Source organism: Colobus angolensis, unplaced genomic scaffold (genome assembly GCF_000951035.1).
Source record: "Colobus angolensis palliatus isolate OR3802 unplaced genomic scaffold, Cang.pa_1.0 Scaffold246, whole genome shotgun sequence".
NCBI classification, from domain to species: Eukaryota; Metazoa; Chordata; class Mammalia; order Primates; family Cercopithecidae; genus Colobus; species Colobus angolensis.
The window spans coordinates 190,518-214,863 of record NW_012115666.1 but is presented as its reverse complement, the minus strand read 5'-3'; the positions used below and the strand labels follow the sequence as shown (position 1 = coordinate 214,863).

Genomic DNA, 24,346 nt, shown 5'->3' with positions numbered 1-24,346 from the left:
CCAGCACTTTGGGAGGTCGATGCAGGTGGATCACTTGAGGCCAGGAGTTCAAGACCAGCCTGGCCAACATGGCGAAACCCTGTCTCTACTAAAAAATAAAAAAATTACCCGGGCATGGTGGCACACACCTGTAATCCCAGCTACTCAGGAGGCTGAGGCAGGAGAATCGCTTGAACCCAGGAGGCAGAGGTTGCAGTGAGATGAGATTGCTCCACTGCACTCTAGCCTGGGTGGCAGAGTGAGACTCCATCTCAAAAGAATGAATTAATTAAAAGATGGTTTCAGTTTTGCAAAATGAAGAAAGTTTCTGGAGGGGATGGTGGTGATGATTGCGCAACAATATGAATATATTTAATGCCACTGATCTGTGCAGTTCAAGTTGGGTAAAGTAGTAAATTTTGTGTTTATATATATTACCACAGTTTTCTTTAAAAAATCTAAAAAGATAAAACTGAAACCTAAAAATGTCCAGGTAACAATAAAGCTGGCAGAGTAATGTACAAGACTACCCATTGTATTTAGAACAGCTAGCCGGGCGCGGTGGCTCAAGCCTGTAATCCCAGCACTTTGGGAGGCCGAGACGGGTGGATCACGAGGTCAGGAGATCGAGACCATCCTGGCTAACATGGTGAAACCCCATCTCTACTAAAAAATACAAAAAACTAGCCGGGTGAGGTGGCGGGCGCCTGTAGTCCCAGCTACTCGGGAGGCTGAGGCAGGAGAATGGCGTGAACCCAGGAGGCGGAGCTTGCAGTAAGCTGAGATCCGGCCACTGCACTCCAGCCTGGGCGACAGAGCAAGACTCCGTCTCAAAAAAAATAAAAATAAAAAACAGCTCAACAAAGCAAGGCCCCTCAGAAACGGGGGACAGGAAAAGGGATTGATTGCTTTTTAAATGATTTAATATTTGTTATTTCAAAAAAAAAAAAAATTTTCTCAGAGGGGGAAGAAGTGAGAGTTTTGTTTGACTTCTTTTCTCCTTTGGTTGGCAGAGGGTTTTGTTTTTAGTTTGAATTCATATGTGAGACCTGGCACCACAGTCTTTGCAGGGCTATGAATTCCTGAGAACTTAAACTGAACTGTTCAAGAGGAATAGTGTGAGGGTGAGGGCCCAGCCCTGGCTCACTGAGTCCTCAGGGCTCAGCTCCACAGCTGCCTGAGGAATTTGCTCTCAAGGGCAATCTTCAGCGATCCGGATCACAGCTGGGCTTAGGGTGGCAACCTGAGGATGAGGTCAGACTTTAGCATCACAACCGAAAGTCACATGCTGATGACAGGCTCCAAATCCTCCCAGCCCAGGGCCTGGTGACTTCCAGACGTTGACTCAGGACAGGAGCCTCTTGTCTGCCCTAAGTGAATGCCACGGCCAGAAAGGGTGGACCAGGGAGACACCTCTGACAGGGAGAGTTAAGGAGCAGTGAGCCCCCTTCCACCTCCGCTGAGCAGAAAGGAACTCCTGGAAATGCCTTCGGGACAGACAGCTGCTGATCTCTTCCTGGAAGCGCTGGGCCTCAGAAGGTTGCTGGTTCCTGCCTATTTGCTCGTGATCAGATTCATGATCAGAAAGGAGGGAAGAAGTATGTGGGTGTGAGGAGGAGGAGTAGGGAAGAAGCCACAGGAATGCCCACAGCAGAGATCCTTGGAGACGCTGGGCTATCCCTCGTGGCAACACTCCTGGGGCTGGCGCTGGGTGAGGACGGCCTCACAAGCACCCTATGCTGTGAATCCAGCCCCCAGGATCCTCCTCAGGGTACAGAGAAGGAGCTCAGGTGAGCTCTGGGTGGATGATACCGTCTTTTCCCATTGAAATCACAGAATTTTACCACTAAAGAGAACTTCCAGATGGTTTGAGTCAACCACATTCTTTGGGGGCTGGAAGCAGAGATGAAAAGATTTAGACAAAATTACACGGTTCAATTATTAACAATTCGGACTAAGCGTCAGGTCATCTGACCACAACTGAGGCCCCCCATACTATTCTACTAAGATTATTATACTGCAGTATATGTGTGTGTGTGCACGTGTGTGGATGTGTGTGTCACGAGTGTACATGTATATGCAGATGTATGCATCTGTATTTTGTGCATGTGTGTGTGCACTTGTGTATATGCACATTAATGTATGTGTACGTGTGTCATGTGCATATGTGTAGCATAGTGTGCATATGCACATGTGTATATGTGTTTTGTGCATGTGTGTATGTGTGTATATATGGGGTTAGTCTGTCTCTGTTGGTATGTGCATATATGTGTGTGTGGTGTGTGTGCATGTTTGTGGTGTGAGTGTGGTGTATGTGATGTGTGTGAGATGTGTGGGGTGTGTGTATGTGTGTGGTGTGAGTGGGGTGTGTGTGGTGTGTGTGCATGTGTGTATGTGGTGTGGGGTGTGTGTGGTGTGTGTATGTGTGATGTGTGTGGTGTGTGTGTGTTTGGTGTGTGTGATGTGTGTGTGTGTGTCCTGAGAGATTCTCAGGCCATAATGGCTTGTTTTTCTGGCCAAGAGACTTGATTCTTGCTGATTCAGCCATGAGTGTGCATTTCCCACAATCAGGGTGACTAACCAGGACATCCGGAGAACTTTCTTCCTCTCTGCCTCACCCATCCCGCCCGCTCCATCCTCAGTGCGGAGACTCAGATGCTGAGGCCCCTGCCCCAGTGTGTGCCCCACGGGAGGTTTGCAGAGCCCTCAGGTTGCGTCACAGCCAGTGTTGATGAGCATCATCCTGTCTTCCAAGAAGGCAGGCCAGTCACCCAAAAGTGAGCCAGAGCTGCTTCTGTAAATCACGAGATTCTGTGACCCAGATTAACATGGAAGGAGAAACCAGCAGCTGCTGCCGCCGTAGGCACAAGTCAGCAACTTCAGTCCTTCTGAGGCTGGCCCTCCCTGGCCACGGGCTGCCCCTTGCCTTTGGGGTAATTTGAGGCAATGAAAGTTTTTATCCCCTTTGGTTGTATTTTCTAGACATGTTTTAATGTAGCTGAAATCATATGAAGTGTTCGATTTTACACCCTGCTTTTTTTAAACGGAAGATTATGACACAGTTTTTTTACAATGTTATTAGAAGCTTTTCAGAAACATTCCTTTTAATGGCTGCAAGATACTATAATAATGTCATATCCCAGTTCTCTACTGTGAAACACTCAGGCATTATTCCCTATTGAAAACAAAGCTGGGCTAAACATCTTTACGCACATTTTTTTCCTGTATTTCGGACTGGACATGATATGTGTGGTTTTTTGGCTGTCGGTACATGACAATTAAAATCCAAAAAGAGAAAACATTAATTGCTGAGCAAAACTTTGCATTTATGTTGCACTCTATCTGGTTTTCTTTTCTCCCAGAAAAACATTATGTTATTAATCAATGGCTAACACACTTTATAACTTTTACCAAATTTTTTGCTACATATAACAACTTTTGTAATCTCACTCTTTTACCAAGAAGGGAAAAAATTCATTCTTTCCACCATCACGACAGATTAATTACTCAATAATTACAGTTATTACTGGTTTAGAAAACTTTGAGCTCCAAAGCCATTACAGGCAATGTCATAAATTTTAAAGATTATTGTCAAATCTGGTGAACACTCTATCAAGTTTAGTTTCATTTGATTATACATAAGCTGTAAGATTTTCTGACACTGCAAGTTTAATTGTCTAGTGACTTATTTTCAACGCTTTTTAATGCCAACACTCATTATCCAATTGTCATTCATGTCCTTCTCTGCCTGACTTTATGGGCTGAATTTCTGTGCAGGTGCCTTTTGCTGGGAAGGCAGCCTTCTCAGTGCTCTGGGCCATTCTCTGTGTGGTTCCATTGCCATCCCGCTCCAGGTACCGAAGGATTCAGCCTCCAAACTCTGTTGCCCACCTTGGTGGTTGGACACATACTCCTGGAGGACCTTGAGTCAAAACAAGCCACATACATCCTGTTGACATGGAGAACAGCCAGCTACTGAGCAAACGTGCAACACTGGTGATATTGTACAATGTTCCCAGCTGTGAATTTATCTCATTGTTTTCACCCAGTGACATTTTTATCTTATCCCTCCATAAGCCGGGCAAAAGTACACTAAAGGCTTGATTATATTCTCTCTTGTCACTTCAGAATGACTAGTTTCATTTTTTATTTGAAAATGAGAAATAAAAAGGAATCTTACTTCTCTCTGCCCCTTAAAGCTATTTCCAATAAAGATCCAATAAAGAGTAGCTTTTTTTTTATTGAAATGGAGTCTTGCTCTGTCGCCCAGGCTGCAGTGCAATGGCACAATCTCGGCTCACTGCAACCTCTGCCTCCCGGGTTCAAGTGATTCTCCTGCCTCAGCCTCCCGAGTACCAGGCCCTACAAGCACACACCACCACGCTCAGCTAATTTTTGTATTTTTAGTAGAGAAAGAGTTTTACCATGTTGGCCAGGATGGTCTTATCTCTTGACCTCATGATCCACCCACCTTGGTCTCTCGAAGTGCTGGGATTACAGTCATAAGCCACCGCGCCTGGCTGCTTTTTTTTTTTTTTTTCTTAACTGACTCTTAAACCTTGAGAAGACTTGCTATTGCCAGTGGTTCCCACACTTTGGGAATGTTATGAAATAGCAAACTTTTATAAAGAACATGGAGGACTGACACTCTGACCCTTTGTTTTACGAAGAACACAGAAACATCAATAACTATCCAATGCTCTCACCAATCATAATGCCCCAAAAGAAAGAGAAGGAAAGAAAGAAATTAATAAATAGAGAAAAAATATTCCAAATGAAAAAAAACTAAGAAAGTAAAGAAGCAAGGAAGGGCGGGGCACAGTGGCTCATGCCCATAATCCCAGCACTTTGGGAGGTCGATGCAGGTGGATCACTTGAGGCCAGGAGTTCAAGACCAGCCTGGCCAACATGGCGAAACCCTGTCTCTACTAAAAATACAAATATTAGCCAGGCATGGTGACACGCTCCTGTAATCCCAGCTACTGGGGAGGCTGAGGCATGAGAATCGCTTGAACCCGGGAGGCAGAGGCTGCAATGAGCCGAGATAGTGCCACTGCACTCCAGCCTGGGTGACAGAGCAAGACCCTGTTGGAGAAAAGAAAAGAAAAAAAAAAAAAAAGCAGCAAGGAAGGAAAGAAACAAAAGAGAGAGAGAAAGCGGGAAGGTTATAGTCTTAGAATAATTAACATTCCTTTCAACGGAATAACTTAATCTTAGCGGAAAAAAAGTTACCCAGTGCTCCTCATTTTTCTCCATTTCCCTGGAATAGTGAAAAGTTCACCATGGGCCACATGACTCTAAAGGCTTATTGCTGTGTTTTGTTTGCTCAGGAGCCTTTGCTCTTTGCTATGCATAGAAGTTCAGGGAAAGCCCTCAGGCCCCATCTCGTGACATATTTTATGACCATGTTTATTCCATCCCCTGAACGCTAAAACTTACCCAAGGCCCTTGCGTGAGGGCCACACTTTAGGAAGCACAGTAATTCTGGTTGCTCGTAAAATAGGGGCATAGGATCCAAGAGTCAGGAGGAAATGGGATGTCTCGAAGTTCAGCCAGAGCATCACCCGCCATGAAATACAAGGGTCAGTCAGTCTCTGCTCAAATCATCCCAGAGTTGGATGACTGGAAAAGCAGATTTTAATTCTACGTGAGCTGACACTTGCCACCTGTACTTCTCATCCCTTGTTCTGTCTTCCAGATTTTAAAGACGCCTTGAATCCTCCTCCATGATACCCGCTCCACTATTTGTTAGCACAGATATGATGCTGCTCACAGATTGTGTTCACTCCTAAAGACAGTGGTGCAAGGCAAGGTGACCTGGAGCCAGGCCATCCTGAGTGCCCACCCAGCTTCTCAGCAGCCCGTTGGAATTTGGAAGGACATTTGCCTCTGTTTATAAAGCCTGGCTTTTTGCTAAAAGCCAGGGTCTCGAAAATGTTGCTTTATTAATAGAAGTTATACCCCAAACATTTGGCTCTTGTTCATTCCATTTCCCCTTTCACAATCTTAACTACTCCCAAGACAATGGATACCTCTGTCTGTATCAAGGGCAGATTGTCGAAAAGAAAGTCAACAGGAAATAAACATTATTATTTCAAAAATACTATCCTCATCCATTTAAAATTAAGGGGCTAGGAGAAAAGGATATGAAGATTTAATGTTGAATGGGTTAGGAGTTTCAGTTTGGGATGAAGAGAAAGTTCTGGACATGGATGGTGGTGATGGTGGCACGACAATGCGAATGAACTTCATGCTGCTCTCAAAAATTGTGAAAATGGTCGTTTATATTATATCTATTTTACTGCAATAAAAAAAATTTTTGGTTTTCAGTGGGCAGGTGAATAAGGGAATCCTCTTGCCACCTCTCGGCAAGAGCAAGAAAGGAGGTTGGAATATCAGCAGTGTGAGCTCTTCCAAGGGCAGTGGTGACAGCCTGGGAGACTGGTCAGCGTAGCAAGGGCAGGTGCAGGTCCCTGGTCCTAGAATGTGAGTGTGGCAAGCCAGCCTTAACTTCTGTCTGCCTAGGAGGCATCCTAGGAGGTGAGCCTTAGTGAGCAGGGGTGAGCTCTGTGTGTGTGCAGCAGCAGATTATCTGTCTGCTCATGGAGACTTTGTAGATTACTCAGAGTTGCCTAGAGGGAGGGCCCATGGGGCCTGAATTTCAACCTGCACTCAACTCATCAAGCCATGGGCTCTCTCGGGGCCATGTCTGCCTACCTCTTGCAAAGCCTCTGGATGGGTGACCCTGGGCGCTAAGCCTGACCATTCTAAAATACTATTTGGCACAGCCTGGATGAGGTTTGTACATAGAGTGTGTAGATCCCTCAAGTTCCCTGAACACTCCACCATGCAAATCACGCAGAGATATCAGCCAGGAGGAAGACGAGGTGTGGAGGAAGAAGAGCACCAGCCAGGAAGCATCACTCGAAAGCTGAGTACCTGAGGTGGATGAAGAGAATGTCCACACCATTAAAGAGACTCTAGCATTCCTTTCCTATGTTTGTCAACAACCTTTGCCCTTGTTAATGCCTGAATAAAACTGAACCTGAGAGTGTGGCCATGGGAATTACAGTATAGGCCTAAGGAGAGGTTGTCAACTTGAATTTTCCAGGCTTCATCAACACTTGACCATTTCCTCCCATGTTCTGGGAACTAATTAGCCCCTTTCTGTTTCACCCATGCAGTAACCCTTCTCTTGGGCTTCATTACTCCAGTATGCTTTCCAGAACTATCATATTCCTTTAATCTTCTTGAAATAAATTTGACTTGGATCACACTCCCCCAAATCTAGTCTCTTTCATTGTTCAGGGAGCCACTCTTCCTCCCACGGTTGTGCAAATGTCCTGGGGTCTTCTGAGCAGTCTGTGTTTGCTGCCTTTGGTCATCCCAATCTGTCTGACCTACTTCCCCACCCTCCATGCAAGCCTGAGTGTGGAAATATTCCAGAGCCCACATGCTCCAAGCTCAGCCACCCCAGGCATGAGTATGAGGTGGCTACAGCCCTCAGCCTCTTGCAGAAAACCCTTGTCACTCTCCCAGTTCGGGAGGTGACTCTTCTCGCCTCTTTCTCCAACTCCACCAAGCTATGGACAATTAATTCCTTGATGACGCTGACCTCTAGGTTCATAAGAGAGGTTTTCAGACTGGCTCCAGGAATTTAGAAAATCTTTTCCGCTCTCTTCAGCCTTGGCTTTTGGATCACTGTGAACTCAGGAATCTATCGGGAAAGTCTAATTCTGAACACTGATTCTTTTTTCTCTTCACATTCCTATTGTTAAAATTCTGATCATCTGTGAGAAAACAATATCCCTGTCCGTATAGGGTAGACGTCCTTCTAAAGGGAACACAAAAAAGAAAAAAAAAATCATATTTGCGCAAGAAAGTATCATTCCCCTTGTGTTATATACACCACGGGTCTGCAGGCATAAGACTGAGGTCAGACTGTGAGTATTCTCCCCTCCATCCCACCCTCCACCTGCTCTGTGACCTGCTCCAGAACCCCAGGCAGAAGATAAGATTTCTCCAAAACTCAGTGGGGAGTCACAGAAAACAGGAAGTGCTTTTGAGGAAGTTTTGAATGGAAGCAGATGAGAATTGGGAACTGTGTGCTAGGAAATGACCTCTCAGCTGCTGCCCTTGGGAGAGGTGTGGTGTCTTGGTTGCTGCTCCTGTGAACTGCAGAGAAGGTCAGGTTTAGCATACACTGTTCCCTGTGGTCCTCCTGCAATTCTCCTAATGACTGCCAGCCCTCAGTACCACGGTCTCATACACCCCTACAGCACTGCATTCCCATTTGTTGGAGTTCCACCTCCTGAGATCAAATCCTGGCTTCCTCACTGACTAGCCCTGTGCCCTTAGGCAAGCTCCATGACCTCTCTAACCTCACTGTACACATCTGTAAAATGGGGATGAGGGTTATCCTGATGATCAAATGCCATAATACATGACAAGGCGAATGCAGTGCTTGGCACGTAAGTGAGCAGTGTGTTCCCAGTTGACCACTGGTTTCACAAGGCCAACAAGGACAGTGGGATTTTGGGTGCGTCTTTGGGTATTTTTGCCTTGCTTATCCGTATTTTCTATGTTTTTCATAATGATTACTTGTTCTATTTGTTTTTCACCTAAAAAATTATTGAAAAATAACAGATGAAACTGCTGGAAAGACAAAGGATAAGGTCCTCTGAGAATCCTTGAAAACAGCCACTAAAAAGTTATTCACTGGAAATTTCAAAGGGAAATTTCCAAAACAAGCCACCTCAATGACAGGCTTAGTGCTCTAGGAACAAGGTGGAGGGGATATGGGCCATTATTGTTTATAAGCCAGAGAGCTGGTGGGTTACTTGCTCTATCTGGTAATTAAACATTCACAAATTCTACATTTTTAAACAAATCAATGGCTTTTTCATCAAATTATGAACAGGCCAGAACATAGAGACTAAGTTTCTGGAGATGTGTTTAGTAGGGAAAAATTCACTATAATCCATGAATGATTGATTGATTTCTAGAAAGGCTCACAAATGTTTCTTTTTGACACTCAGGACTGGACCTCTGAATCAGTGCGGAACATGAATGAGAGCGGTCAGGGGAGAACTGGAGGATGCTGATGGAGGCTGGAAGGCTTGCAGTCACCTGCATGTGCTTATCTAAGTGATGAGAATGTAGGAGCAGCAGGACCTGGCCCATCACTACCCTATGTTTGTTACAGGAGATAGGACCGTCCTCCCACAGGTCAGAGCTGTTGTTAATCAAGGTGACAGTGGAAGATGCGTTCCCACTCCTGACTTCTTGCTGTAAATAGGCTTCCTGAGTGGTGTTGGTTTATTTTGAATTTGGGAGCCAGTTCAATCAAATGTTTCACTAGATTCAACTTTGATGAAAATACTAGCAAATCCCCCAACTAATGAGTCACTATAAGTAACTCACGGCATCCGTCCTGCTCCCCACATAAGGGAGTACTGGTCCTGAGGAAACGGGACCACATATATAGGGAACAAAAGTGATACAATGGGCCATGATGGTGTGATGAGTATCCCAGTGATTGCTTTGGGTAAATTTTGCTGGCCATATAGGTTTCGGTTCCTCTACATAGACAAGGAAATGCTCCTCATGACTGACAACAGCTCGTGCACCACGGCTGTCTAGTCATTAGAATGGTCTCTAGAAGACAATATCGTCAGTAATCACTGTTCGCAAGGAGTTTGCTTCTGTGGTACTGTGTCATTGCTAATAGTCTTTTTTTTTTTTTTTTTTTGAGACGGAGTCTCGCTCTGTCGCCCAAGCTGGAGTGCAGTGACCGGATCTCAGCTCACTGCAAGCTCCGCCTCCCGGGTTGACGCCATTCTCCTGCCTCAGCCTCCCGAGTAGCTGAGGCTACAGGCGCCCGCCACCTCGCCCGGGTAGTTTTTTGTATTTTTTAGTAGAGATGGGGTTTCACCGTGTTAGCCAGGATGGTCTCCATCTCCTGACCTCATGATCCGCCCGTCTCGGCCTCCCAAAGTGTTGGGATTACAGGCTTGCGCCACCGCGCCCGGCCTTGCTAATAGTTTTTGTTAGAGCAACTGCATTGCGGGAGGCCTGATCCAGGGAAGGCAGAAACCAAAGCCTGTGCTCCCAAGAAGGTTATGAGAAATGAAGAAAAACACCAGCCCCTCTGCAGGAGGAAGCTGGAAATGGTTGGAAGGACCACCCATGGCTAGAGACCCAGCACTTGGGTCATGACTCACCCTGGGTAGGTCAAATACAGACCCCACTTCTTCAGGCCTTGGTTGTGGATCACACCCTGGATTCTTCCCTTCCAAGTACAGCCCCGTTGCCATGATGCTCCGTGAGTCAATGAGCTCTTTGGTCTGCTCTTCTGCTCAAGCAAAGAAAGGGTCTGGCTTCAGTTCTCAGAGGCTGATAAGTACCAAGGGGGCAGAATATGGGAGTATCCTGCAGGTGCTCCCAGCATCTTCCCTGGCTCAGGTGCCGGAGGCTTGGGGTTTTCTAGCTCTTGACCTCACACTCTCGAATGTTTGTTTTCCAGTTCCTTCCTGAATAACAGGGTGAACATGCCACCCCTTCTGGTGGTGAATGGGGTTCCTGAGAGCTGGGAGGTCACAGTCCAGATCCTGAGGCTCTTCACCAAACAAGTGCTGGAGAGCCACTCACTCACAACTCCCTCTCTCTTTCTCTTTCACATTTGGGGAAGGGGGGGCCATCTGAGCAGTTTCTCTCACACTTCCCAGTAAGGAAATCACAAAGGACCAAGTGAGCTTCTACTGCGCCCAGCCAGGACTGATGGCTTTAAAAGAAGAGGAAGAGAGACCCGAGCTAGGACACTCGACGCCCTCGCCCTGTGGTGCCCTGCGCCACCTTGGGCCTCTGCAAAGAATCCCCACAAGCAAGAAGGCCCTCACAAGATACACTGCCTGGACCTCAGACTTCCCAGCCTCTAAACCTATAAGAAATAAATGATGTTTCTCATAAATTACACAGTTCCAGGTACTCTGTTACTAGCAACAGAAAAGAGACTAGGACAGATATCACAGTTAGATTGTATTTTACTGAGAAGTAATGCATAAAAAGAGGAATAATTGGCCAGACGCGGTGGCTCACGCCTGTAATCCCAGCACTTTACGAGGCTCAGGCAGGGGAATCATGAGGTCAAGAGTTTGAGACCAGTCTGGCCAAAATGGTGAAACCCCATCTCTACTAAAAATACAAAAATTAGCCAGGCATGGTGGCGTACACCTGTAGTCCCAGCTACTCCGGAGGCTGAGGCAGAAGAATCACTTGAACCCAGGAGGCAGACGTTGCAGTGAGCTGAGAACGTGCCACTGCACTCCAGCCTGAGTGACAGAGAGAGAAATAATCTCCAAACATAGTAAACAAATTCCTGCATACAGGAAATACAATGGTGGATATCTGAGCTAGGAGAAGGGGAATGGGGAACTATTATTCAATGGATACAGAGTTTCAGTTGAGGAAGATAAACAAGCTCTGGGGATAAACAGTAGTAATGGTTACACAACGGGAACGTGCTCAATGCCTCTGAATTCAAAATTGGTTAAAATGGTACTTGTTATGTTAGGTATATTTTGCCACTTAAAAAATTATAGGTGATTGTGCTTCTAAAAGAGTTATCAGTTTAATCTTCAGTAGAACTCAACTGACAAACAGAAATACACAATGATTTCATTTTTAACAAAGTCAAAATATGTATATGAAAAGGTTATGGGGGGAAAGGCAGAGGTAATTATTTTTTCCCCGAGAGATATTGTCTACGACGAATGCTTTTATGTAATAAAAAATAAAATGACAAAAGTTTAGAATGTTTGTGGGTTTTGTTCGTTAAATCTTTAATTATATAAATTAATATCTACATTAGATTAAGATACATATTTTTCCTCTATCTACAACATTTCTCCATTCTCTGTATCTTAAATCCTAACATTAAATGTCATTAAATTTCTTAAATCTCAAGAGAACGACTTGGTTACCAAGGAAGATATAATCCATAACCTAGAGAGTGGGCGAATAAAAGCAGCTTCTAATGTTATCAACTGCTTTTCTCCTGTCAACCAAATGTTTCTGTAAATAACTCCTTTCTCTTGGTTTTGGGAAAGACGTGGGAGAAGGAAGAATCTCTGAATGGATAAGTCTGGAAAGGATGCTTGACAAAACGCCCGCGCTCTCTGGCAGCCAGTCTCCTCCCTCCTAGGGTCTGGTCTTGACGATAGCATCTCGTGTTTTGGGGACGCCTTTCCCTACCAGATTCTTCTAAAGCCCAGCTGCACCCACCCTTAAGTGGGAGATAAGGCTTCTGCCCGCGGGCTCTGCGATCTTCCACCCGGCCCCACCTTTGCTGTGGACTAAACAGGAGCCACTGAACTAGAGTACACTGGCTCTCGGCTATGCGGACCAAAGACTCCAGGACTAAGGAAAAGCAAGGTTAGGCTGAAAGTCCATACTGGGCTTGCTGTAAACGTCTTTTCAGGAGCCACCCGCCCAGTGCAGTAAGTCGGGTACTTAGTTGATTCCAGCGCTCCAGGGAGACGCCCGACCCTACTCTGCGCAGCCCTGGGACACCAGCTCCGCTTCCCCCAAGTCCACTGAGGCAGGCGCGCCCCGCTCTGGGACGGTCAGTAAACAAGCCGCGAACCGCGCCAGGGGTCAGAGTACCGAGAGGCCCCGCCCAGCTGCCGGCGCAGCCAATCGTAGCGCAGCCAGGCGGTGGGGCGGTACCGGCGGAGCCCAGACCCGAGGTTTTAGAGGCAGAGTCAGGCGAAGCTGGGCCAGAACCGCGACCTCCGCAACCTCAAGAGCGGCATCCGTGGAGTGCGCCTGCGCAGCTACGACCGCCGCAGGAAAGCACTGCCGGCCAGGCCCAGCGGTGGCCGGACAGGGACTGGAAGAGAGGACGCGGTCGAGGAGTTGTGCACCAGCCCTGGCAACGAGAGCGTCTGCCCTGAGCTCTGCCGGCCTTAAGGTGGGGAAGCGGGGGAGGGCAATTGAGGACCCCGCGGAAGCGCGGAGACCACGCAGGCGGGGTCCCTGGTTGAGCGGGCAGGCTAGCCTCCGAGCCGGGTGGACACAGGTACCGCAGCCAGGCCGTGCCGCGCCGACTCAGGGCCTGGCTCGGTCAGACAGGGAAGCTCAGCTCCCGCACGCCAGACAGCGGTACTCCTGCTGGCGTCACCGCAAACATCCTCTGACCGCTGCAGCCTGTGTGTGGCGCAGGCGTCACGTCCCCGGCCTTGCCACGCCTGGAGCCCTGGAAGCTGGCTGCGGGGCGCTGGCTTCCCGCGTGCGGCCATATGACCCCGTCCCTGATTTAGGGGAGCAATTTGGGGTGTCGGCAGCACAGGCCCAGGTGAGTGAAGGAGGGAGCAGTGTGTGCTGTCCTTCCCAGTTTTTCCTGGGAAAGCATTTCAGAAGGGTTTCATTTAAGGAGAGGTTGGGGCAGGCGCGCTGGCTCACGCCTGTAATCCCAGCACTTTGGGAGGCTGAGGTGGGTGGATCACCTGAGGTCAGGAATTCGAGACCAGCCTGGCCAACATGGTGAAACCCCGTCTCTACTAAAAATACAAAATTAGACGGGCGAGGTGGCACACATCCGTCGTCCCAGCTAGTCAAGAGGCTGAGGAAGAATGACTTGAACCCGGGAGGCGGAGGTTGCCGTGAGCTCAGATCGCACCGTTGCACTCCAGCCTGGGCGACAGAGCAAGACTCCATCTCAAAACAAAAACAAAAACAGAGAGGTTGGAAAACATCTCAGCTTCTGCTGTTTGTTAGTCAAGAAGATGTGTGAAGCCCTCCTAGTTCTTGGGGATCTCTTTGTCACTACTTGGGAATCCCACTTTATCATTAGTGAGGTTTTGCCTGGGCACAAAACCTGAGTTTTTTGCCATTGGTACAAAACCTGGATCAACTGTTTCCTGGTTTCCTAGTTGTTGCCTTAAGCTTCTCACCCACAAGGTGCTTTCATACCTTTCTCATAACCTAAATTATCATCGCATAAACTGTTTAAACTCTTACAGCTCTGGACAGGCTGCTTTTCATTTTGGTGGGTCCATCCAGCACCTCCATGTGCCCTGTTTTTCTCCAGGCACATCCTTGGCCTCTTCCACAGTCCTTGGGTAAATGCTTGGAAGAATAATTTAAATATTTTTATTCTACGATGATGGCCCTAATGTTTCAGGGGGCAGTAAGATTGCTTTTTAGGATCGGTCTAATCAGATCCTCATTTCTTTTCCCTTCCTAGGTTTTGAAACATGAATCCTACATTCATCCTCGCTGCCTTTTGCCTGGGAATTGCCTCAGCTACTCTAACATTTAATCACAGTTTAGAGGCACAGTGGACCAAGTGGAAGGCGATGCACAACAGATTATACGGCATGGTTAGTGGTACCTGAAACTTCCCCAGAAAGAATAGTCCTGGCTGTTGAGAAGTTTTAGACAGAGAGTAGCTTCCAGAGGCCAGCTTTTACCAATAGCCTAATGTAATAACCTAATGGCACCGATTATGAGCACAGTATGGGCATTCATCCCTTTTGTGTCTCAGTTTGGGGAACAGCATCCCCAGAGGTGTCAAGCCTTCCCTGGCCATGGTTTCTCTTCCATCTCTGTCTGCAGAATCACTTGGTGAGCATGAGATGGGTTTTAGGTAGAAATAGCATCAGTTACATGTTTGCCTCTAGAATGAAGAAGGATGGAGGAGAGCAGTGTGGGAGAAGAACATGAAGATGATTGAACTGCACAATCAGGAATACAGGGAAGGGAAACACAGTTTCACAATGGCCATGAACACCTTTGGAGACATGGTGAGTGTGCTGTGGACCGCCGAGCTCTGTGCTTCCTCCCCTCAGTTCTTTACTAAAGTAAAGAACTGCTGTGTGGACTCTGTGTTTCCTCTCCTCGGTTCTTTACTAAAGTAATCTCTTGCTTTTCAACATTTTATTTCCTTTTCCTTGAAGACCAGTGAAGAATTCAGGCAGGTGATGAATGGCTTTCAAAACCGTCAGCCCAGGAAGGGGAAAGTGTTCCAGGAACCTCTGTTTTATGAGGCCCCCAGATCTGTGGATTGGAGAGAGAAAGGCTACGTGACTCCTGTGAAGAATCAGGTGAGACAGTGTCAGGGCCAGACCTCCCATCTTCCCAGGAAAGCCAAGAAGTGATTGACATCTTTGTTTTGGTAGACTTTAAAGCGATGTGCGGTTCACTTTTTAACAGTATTCAGATGTGTGAGCTGTTGTCAAAGTCTTACTATTTTTTTGTGAATGACAGCTTTTTTTATTCCCTCTTCAGGGTCAGTGTGGTTCTTGTTGGGCTTTTAGCGCTACTGGTGCTCTTGAAGGACAGATGTTCCGGAAAACTGGGAAGCTTGTGTCACTGAGTGAGCAGAATCTGGTAGACTGCTCTGGGCCTCAAGGCAATGAGGGCTGCAATGGTGGCCTAATGGATTATGCCTTCCAGTATGTTGCCGACAATGGAGGCCTGGACTCTGAGGAATCCTATCCATATGAGGCAACAGTAAGTGGAGCTGCTTGTCGTCATTCCAGCGCAGCTTTTGGGAGGTGGAACACTTTCAGAGATAACAGATACCTTTTTCGGAATTCATGTATTAGGGCTGGGTGGGGTGGCTCACGCCTATAATCCCAGCACTTTAGGAGGCTGAGCCGGGTAGATGGCTTGAGCTCAGGAGTTTGAGACCAGCCTGGGCAACAAGGTAAAACCCTGACTCTACCAAAACTACAAAGAAAATTAGCTGGCTGTGGTGGTGTGTGTCTGTGGTCCCAGCTAGGCTGAGGTAGGATGATTGCTTGACTGTAGGAGGTGGTTGTGCAAATGCACTCTCCAGTCTGAGTGACAGAATGAGACCCTGTCTCAAAAAAAGAAAAAAAAGAGTTCACATATTAGATGGCAGAATCTATATCTGCAAATTGTCAGTACTGTCATTGTAAATCATTAGCCTTTGCACAATCCTGTGATTAGATGGTTAACATATAGCTGTTCTTGCTTCTGTGTAACATGAAGAATATACAAGCCATTCTACATATACACATTTCTCTATTGTGAAAAATGTCTTATGGAAGTAAACCCAGGGGTCTCATTGAAGAGACTGGAGCCAATTTTCAGTTTCAAATTAACTAATAGCATTTCACTTCCTGGGATGATTTATAACAGTGGTGACTTGGAAATCCTAAGCCGCACACTGCTGAGTGTTGTAGTTCTAACTCATGTTCTCCAGGAGGAGGACAGCAGTCATCAAGTCTTTTTTTTTCCCCTTTACCTTTGAAAGGAAGAATCCTGTAAGTATAATCCCGAGTATTCTGTTGCTAATGACACCGGCTTTGTGGACATCCCTAAGCAGGAGAAGGCCCTGATGAAGGCAGTTGCAACTGTGGGGCCCATTTCTGTTGCTATTGATGCAGGTCATGAGTCCTTCATGTTCTATAAAGAAGGTAAGCATTTTTTTCTTTGTAGAAATTGATGCAGAAAAAGAGTATCATGACATACAAGAATGATAGACTCTGGTTTGTAAAGTTCAGTGTAGATATTTAGGTGCTTAGCATCATAGTTGTTTATTCTGTACATGCAATATTTATACATGATGTTTCCATTTGACCTTATGTTGAGCATATCTCCATGAATATAAGTACTTCGTAACTTTTTATAAATAGCTATATCATTTACCGTGTAGTTTAGTATACTTAAATATTCTGTAATTGTTGAATTTTTATAATTTTTCCAAAGATTTTTACTTCTGTTATTAAATCTGAAAAGAGCCTTTTGATTCAAGGATTTTGGTGTTCTCTGCTAGTTTTTCAGATTGATATCCTAGAGTAGAATTGCAAGCTTACAAAGAGTGGTCTTTTATTCCTCTAGGAAAGTTTTTTTTTTTTTAATGAAGGGTTTATGCTGATTTCTGTTTCTGCTAGTTGTAAATGAGAGCTTAAATCTCTAGCCTTGATAACAATAGATCTTATTGTTGTTAAGAAGTATCTGGAATGTGTGTCACTTAACTGAATTCAGAGATGCCTCATTCCCTGTGGGTGACAGGATGGGTTACTGTCGTGTCTGCTGGAACTTCTCACCCCAGCCTTCATTTTACTATCCCAGGCATTTATTTTGAGCCAGACTGTAGCAGTGAAGACATGGATCATGGTGTGCTGGTGGTTGGCTATGGATTTGAAAGCACAGAATCAGACAACAGTAAATATTGGCTGGTGAAGAACAGGTATAAATTGCCAGAAATAGTTATATTTGAAATTCAAAAGAGAATACTTATTTGCAAACAGTGTTTGGATACAGTTCTACATGCCCTTAGGCATACTTCTGAAATCCCCAGAAGTCTAAGTTGAACAAGTAATATTAATGTTTGATTATAAAAGTAAGATACTGTCACAAACATCTTGGGAGTATTAATATAGTATTTGTTCCATTGTATAAATGTGTGTCTAAATCTGAACATTTTTTAAATTCTGAGGCATATCTGGCTGCAAAGACATCCTATTATTTTCCTGTCTCTGATCTGCAGTTCTGTGAAAGGTCACAGTTTTGAGGCTGGGATGGAACTTAGTCCAGGTTCAGACTCAAGAATTTTTTAAGGATAAACAATAACATTGCCTCTCCTGATTCTTTCTGTTAAGTCTGTGGCCTCTGGCACAGTGTTTAAGTTGGGTGTTCCTGTTAGCAACCCTTTGGGCTTTACTCTTTCTCTGAAATGGAAAACCTGCTCTTTTTTCAGCTGGGGTGAAGAATGGGGCATAGGTGGCTACATAAAGATGGCCAAAGACCGGAGAAACCATTGTGGAATTGCCTCAGCAGCCAGCTACCCCACTGTGTGAGCTGGTGGACAGTGATGAGGAAGGACTTGACTGGGGATGGCGCATGCATGGGAGGAATTCATCTTCAGTCTACCAGCCCCTGCTGTGTTGGATACACACTCGAATCATTGAAGATCCAAGTGTGATTTGAATTCTGTGATCTTTTCACACTGGTAAATGTTACCTCTATTTTAATTACTGCTATAAATAGGTTTATATTATTGATTCACTTACTGACTTTACATTTTTGTTTTTAAAAGGATGTATAAATTTTTACCTGTTTAAATAAAATTTAATTTCAAATGTAGTGGTGGGGCTTCTTTCTATTTTTGATGCACTGAATTTTTGTGTAATAAACAACATAATTGGGCTCTAAGCCATACCTGCTGTGCCAGTGGCTCACTAGGAGGAAGAGTGGTGGCCTTCTGGGTCTTCTACTTACAAACGTGCAGATCTCATGTCAGCTGCCCAGTGACTGTGTCTGACCCAATCCTTGATTGCAGCAAAACTTGAAAATGATCTATGAAGACAAAGGCTGTTTGAATAAAGAAAAAAATTTAGTTTTTAGAAAAGTGAACATACATATATATAATTTTAATACTAGAAAAGGACCTTAGTGATTGTGTTTATTTCACCCAAGGTAGTTACATCTCAGTCAAGTTACAGGGCAAAGGTCTCAGCCTGTTTCTGGAGCATCTTCCCCCACTGCTGGTGAAGGCCCTGTGGACACTTTGCAGTCGAGGTGGGTTAGGAACTAGTGCATTGGCAAGGCTGTTTTTGGGTCCTCAAGGGATGAGGAATAAACTTGAGGGTTTGAGGCTGGGGTTCAGAAATGGTGTTCTGGCCTCAGAAAGTAAAAGACAGGTGAGAGGCTAGAAAGGATCATCTGTTGCCCCATTTAGAGTAAGCTACCTGAAAATAACCTGATCTACTTTTCTTTTTTTTTTAAATAGAAAAACTTCCCACGTTGTACTAGCTAAACAGCCCATACTTCCGTTACCTGTGTGTTTTCGGAAGTCTCTTGTTCCAACGGAAGGAAATACAAAGAACAAATGAGAATGTCTAATGAATAGACTCCATGTCACAGAGGAAGGTAACCAGGTGCACAATGGAGTCTCAGCTCACAAAGCCTCCGGAAGGCTCTGTCCAAGTCCATGTCGATTGGACCACGTACCATGCTGGACTCCCATGTGCCCTTCCCGAGTAGTTGCTAAAATTTCAAACTTTTTCACCTAAAATGACAAATGTGGCATCTGTGAAATTCTTTGGGTATTGTAATAAAAGTCACCAGGCGTAGCAAGATTTGGGGAGGTTCCCAGGCTCAATCCCTCATGCAGGTTGGGACTTACATTTGATACAACTAGAATTTATATACAACACCCACTGCGTGCTGGTCATCACCACCGTGGAAGAGACAGACCCTGACCTCAAGGAGCTGAACTGTTAGGGAGAGTGAGGTGATAAGGGAGGGCTTCCAAAAAGAAGTTAAAGCAGATGGCTACAGCAGCTAGTCAATAAGGAAAGATGAAGAGGTGAGCATCTTAGCAGAGACTAGCACATCAGCAACCCTGAGAAAAGACCCTGTAGTTAACAGACCCAGTAAAAGTCACTGGGTCCAGGTGTTGGGAGATGAAGCTGGTCGAGAGGTAGATACTCAGGTAAAGGAGCCACTGGAAATGCAGTGAACAGACTGTTTTGGTTTTTTGTTACTATAAAACAGTGGCAGGAGAATAGCTTGAACTCGGGAGGTGGAGGTTGCTGTGAGCCGAGACAGTGCCACTGCATTCCAGCCTGGGCAACAAGAGTGAAACTCCATCTCAAAAAAAAAAAAAACAGAAAGAAAATATAAAAAGAGCTCTCAAAATTCAGCCATAAGAAGAACAACCCAATTACATAATGGACAATTAAACAGACACTTTACCAAATCTATGGGTGGCATAGATTTGCATACTCCATGTCATATTTCATCATGGAGATGCCAATGAAAACAATAAGATACCACTACACACATACCATGATGGCCAAAATCCAAAACACCGACAACACCAAATATTGGTGAGGATGTGGAGGAAAGAAAGTCTCATTTATCGCTGGTGGGAACGCAAAATGGTACAATCTTTTTGGAAGACAGTTTGGCAGTTTTTAAAAAAATAAATCCTAACATACTCTTACCACACAATCCAGCCAATGCGACTCATTAGTATTTACCCAGATGAATTGAAAACTGTGTCCACACAAAAACCTGTATCATGGTGAGTGGTGACTATCTAGGCCATTGCACAGGTGGTAAAAGAATTTACCAAGGCAATTGTAGGTAAAGAAAGGCAGATTTATTAGAGAAAGTAGGAAAATATGTTGCAAGGGCGCAACAGGCAGGTCAGCAAGAGAGGAGCTGACTGCCAGGAGACAAAAGCTTACTGCGGATTTTATGGAATGGTGTTTGTGCTGGGTGCTGAAGTGGGCTTCGTGCAGTACTGATAATGCCAAAATTGCAGTGAGCTCATTTGCATTTTTCTTTTTTTGTTTTGTTTTTGTTTTTGTTTTTTTGAGGCGGAGTCTCGCTCTGCTCACTGCAAGCTCCTCCTCCCGGGTTCACGCCATTGCCATTCTCCTGCCTCAGCCTCCTGAGTAGCTGGGACTACAGGCGCCCGCCGCGGCGCCCGGCTAATTCTTTTTTTTTTTTTTTTTTTTTTTGAAACGGAGTCTCACTCTGCCCCCAGGCTGGAGTGCAGTGGCGCGATCTCGGCTCGCTGCAAGCTCCGCCTCCCAGGTTCACGCCATTCTCCTGCCTCAGCCTCCCGAGTAGCTGGGACTACAGGCGCCCGCAGCTACGCCCTGCTAATTTTTTTGTATTTTTAGTAGAGATAGGGTTTCACTGTGTTAGCCAAGATGGTCTCGATCTCCTGACCTCGTGATCCGCCCGTCTCGGCCTCCCAAAGTGCTGGGATTACAGGCTTGAGCCACCGCGCCCGGCCCCGGCTAATTTTTTGTATTTTTAATAGAGACGGGGTTTCACCGTGGTCTCGATCTCCTGACCTTGTGATTCGCCCGCCTCGGCCTCCCAAAGTGCTGGGATTACAGGCGTGAGCCACCGCGCCCGGCCTCATTTGCGTTTTTCTATCAGCCAAGGGTCTGGTGATGGCTGGGTGCAGGAAGATTGTAAGTTATTTGTGCAGGAGAACTGTGTGTCCTGGACCATGAAGAAAGGCAAACTCATAGCTTATCTGCTTTCTTTTTTTGCTTTTCCTCATCCTGCCAGCCTGACTACCCCTCCCCAATTAGGACTCCACAATCTGCACACTAACATTTATAACAGCTGTATTCATAATTGCCCAAACTTGGAAGTAATCAAGAAGTCCTTCAGTAGGTGAATGGATAAATAAATGTAGTAAAGCCAGCCAATGAAATATTATTCAGCACTAAAAAGAAATGAGTTCTCAAGTCATGAAAAGATATGAAGGGAACTTAAATGTGTATTACTAATGAAAGAACCCAGGCTACATACTGTATTCCAACTATATATTTTTCTGGAAAAGGCAAAACTATGGAAACAGCGAAATCATCAGTCTTTGCGAGAGATTAGGAAGTAGGAAGGGGTGAATAGGGAGCACACAGGATTTTTAGGTCAGTGAAACTATTCTGTGTGATACTATACTGGTGAATACGTGTCCTCGTACATTTGTCAAAACCCATAGAACGCACAACACCAAGAGTGAATCCTAGTGTTTATTATGAACTTTGGATGATAATGGCGAATCACTGTAGGTTCTCAGACTGTAGGAAATGGACTACTCTGGTGCATATGTTGTTTGTGGTGGGGGAGGGGAGGTTGTAGGTGTTTGGAGAAGAGGCACCTGGAACTTCCTGTTCTTTGCACCCAATTTTGAAAGAACCAAACTTAGCTGTTAAAAATTATGGTTATTAATTCTAAAAAAAACAAAGAATATCTAATTTTTTACAAATTGCTCTAATTTCAGAATTGTGCATTAAAAATATGAGATACTACAAAAAAGAAATTATAGCAGTGCTTTAGACGGGAAAGGGGCATGAGAGAACTTTCTGGAATAATAGTAATGTATATCTTGATAGGGATTTGGGTCATACTAGTATATGCAATTGTCAAAACTCAAAGAACATACACCTCAGATTTGTGCATTTCAATCAATGTGAATTGTATAGTAAAACTAGGATTTTAAAACAAGTATTAAACCCTTGTTAATGATATGCATGCTAAAGTATTTAGGAGGAAGCACTACCTGCAAATTTCTTGAAAGCACGTGAAAAATAACATGAACTAATGGACAGATAGGGGCAAAAATATATAGATGTGAATTAAAACAAATAAAATGTTAATGACAAAATCTTAGAGATAGATATATGGTATTCACTGTAAAAATTATTTCAACTTTGTTGTATGTTTGAAAATTTACATAATATAATGTCAGGGGAAAATTGCAGCAGAGATAATATTCTAAATAGCTAAAAAAAAAAATTTTGACTTTCAGAAGACCAGACTCCTTGAGAGAGAAAAAATTATTTTTGTTTTATTGTTCGTTTGCTTGTTTTTTAATTCTGGCAGCAGCAGAGGAACTCTGACTCCTGAGGTGCAGAAAAATTCTCCGTGCAAGCCCCGTGAAGGAGGTAGGGGACCGCTGCAAAGGCGAGGAAGAGGACGAGGATGAGGATGTCTAGGATAACTGGGATGATGGTGATGACAGGAAAAAGAAAAAAGAGGAAGCAGAAGTAAACATTTTAGAAAAGAAAAAACTAGCAGAGAAGATAAAAGAGAAAGAAGGGCAACAGAAGAAAGGGCAGGAAGAAATTAAAAAGGGGTTAGAAGAACCTGAAGAACTCCAGGTGCTAACACCAGAGGAACAATTAGCAGATAAACCGCAGCTGGAGAAATCACAGGACGAGTCAGACATGGAATTAGCAAAGGCAACTTTTGGTGTTAAGACTACCGCATATGGAACGGATGCTATAAACCCATCTTCAAGGGATGACCTTACAGAGTTTGGAAAGTTACTAAAAGATAAAATTACACAAAATAAAAAGTCTCTTTTTGGAAGTCTTAGTTGGAGATGTGTGTATTTCATCAGAAACTGATGACTTGGAAAAAGGTTCCCAGTACATTGTGCTTTGAAGTGAAAAACAGAAGCAAGCAAAGCCAAGCCAGAAAGAAGAACAAAGGTGTGGTTCGTGCAGGGAGATTAAAAGCCACCATGATAAATGAACTGCTAGATTCTGGTGGTGATGATGCAGGGTATGCACAAGACTGTGAAAACGTCATGTGACATTGCGTCTTTTCCTGGTGTCATCTTCAACGCACAGCACAACTTCCTTTCCTTTCAGTTCTGCCAAATGCTACAATCGAAGTGCAGTCTCTTTTGTCCTGGTTATTTAACCCCTTGACACTTAGGTGTTAATGTGCAAATGAGGGAGCTTGGGTCTTGCTGCCAAGGAGTTAAAATCAGGAACCTCAATTGCTACTAAATCATAGTCCAAAGCAAAGCAAACCTAATAATGTTGTCATTTTTGGTTTCAGATTTCGTAGCGGCAGTCACTAAAAATTGGAAACAGAAGGGTGCAACATGACAAAATAAATTGTGTAGTACTTAACAGCACTATTCAGTAATACAGCCGTAACCATACCTCCTTGGACCTCTTCCTAACTTGTCAAGAGAAGCAGTTTGCAGCAAGGGCATGTGGCATGCACCTAGTATTAAAATTGCTTTGTCTTAAAATTGAATGTGAGGCTATTAAAAATACATTGTGAAGAAGACTGCTTATGCCAGAGTGAAGATACTGTGGCTGAAAAGCACTAGTTTGATTAAAATTAAATGACCAAAGCCTTCCAACTTTGAATCCGAAGAGGGTAAGCCTCTTCATTAGAGCATCACATGTTGTGGATTCTCTTGAGTACAAAGACTGAAACCCCCTTTGCAAAATTATGACCGAGACAGCGAAAGAGATCTAACTTAATTGACTCCATCTTGCTTCTAACCTCCAAGCTGTCCTTGTTCATTCTTGGGTGTAGGCCGAAGTAACTTTGGGAGAAACTTAGTTTATAGTTTAAAACAAAGATGATAACAGCCCTATCCCAAAGCAGACCTCCTCCTCCTTGCCTGGGGACTACTGCCTTTGCAGGACTAACATTAGTCACAAGATTAGAAATTACGGTTTAGGAGTCATGCAGCCAGAGGCTGCAAGATTCTGACCCTCCCTAACCTGTTCCTAAGATCAATGCGTGAGATATTTTGCAGGCCCTGCACTTAATGGATCAGTTGGCACCACCCAGATTGATAAACTGTCTCATATGACCTTGTGACCCCCACCCAGGAACTGACTCAGCACAAGAAGACAGCTTCCACTTCCAAGATTTCTTCTCTGACCAATCAGCAGTCCTGGCTCATTGGCCTCCCCGCACCTACCAAGTTGTGGTTAAAAACTATGCTCCCCTGGCCAGGCCCGGTGGCTCAAGCCTGTAATCCCAGCACTTTGGGAGGCCGAGACGGGCGGATCACGAGGTCAGGAGATCGAGACCATCCTGGCTAATA

The 24,346-nt window shown here is 44.9% G+C and overlaps 1 protein-coding gene and 1 pseudogene across 4 annotated transcripts; both read left to right on the top strand.

Annotated features, from left to right (window-relative positions):
• The first annotated feature begins 12,697 nt into the window (after positions 1-12,697).
• CTSL (cathepsin L) lies at positions 12,698-18,096 on the top strand. 4 transcript variants are annotated; one of them, XM_011945869.1, is made up of 8 exons: positions 12,698-12,949; positions 14,225-14,360; positions 14,661-14,783; positions 14,937-15,083; positions 15,268-15,492; positions 16,262-16,424; positions 17,083-17,200; positions 17,711-18,096. In XM_011945869.1, the coding sequence occupies exons 2-8, from the start codon at positions 14,235-14,237 to the stop codon at positions 17,808-17,810; spliced, it is 1,002 nt and encodes a 333-aa protein (XP_011801259.1). In that variant the 5' UTR covers positions 12,698-12,949; positions 14,225-14,234; the 3' UTR covers positions 17,811-18,096. The 4 variants fall into 4 exon arrangements, with proteins under 4 accessions (XP_011801259.1, XP_011801258.1, XP_011801257.1 ...); XM_011945868.1 differs by having other exon boundaries at positions 12,698-13,057; XM_011945867.1 differs by having other exon boundaries at positions 12,701-12,949; positions 17,083-18,096.
• A 1,217-nt stretch (positions 18,097-19,313) lies between these two features.
• Positions 19,314-23,083, top strand: LOC105514503 (annotated as a pseudogene).
• The last annotated feature ends 1,263 nt before the right edge of the window (positions 23,084-24,346 follow it).

Coding starts and splice junctions, on each gene's coding strand:
- CTSL (XM_011945867.1), top strand. CDS start 14,235: ATGAATCCTACATTCATCCTCGCTGCCTTTTGCCTGGGAATTGCCTCA. Junction 14,361..14,660: donor ACAACAGATTATACGGCATG/GTTAGTGGTACC, acceptor GTTTGCCTCTAG/AATGAAGAAGGATGGAGGAG. Junction 14,784..14,936: donor TGAACACCTTTGGAGACATG/GTGAGTGTGCTG, acceptor TTTTCCTTGAAG/ACCAGTGAAGAATTCAGGCA.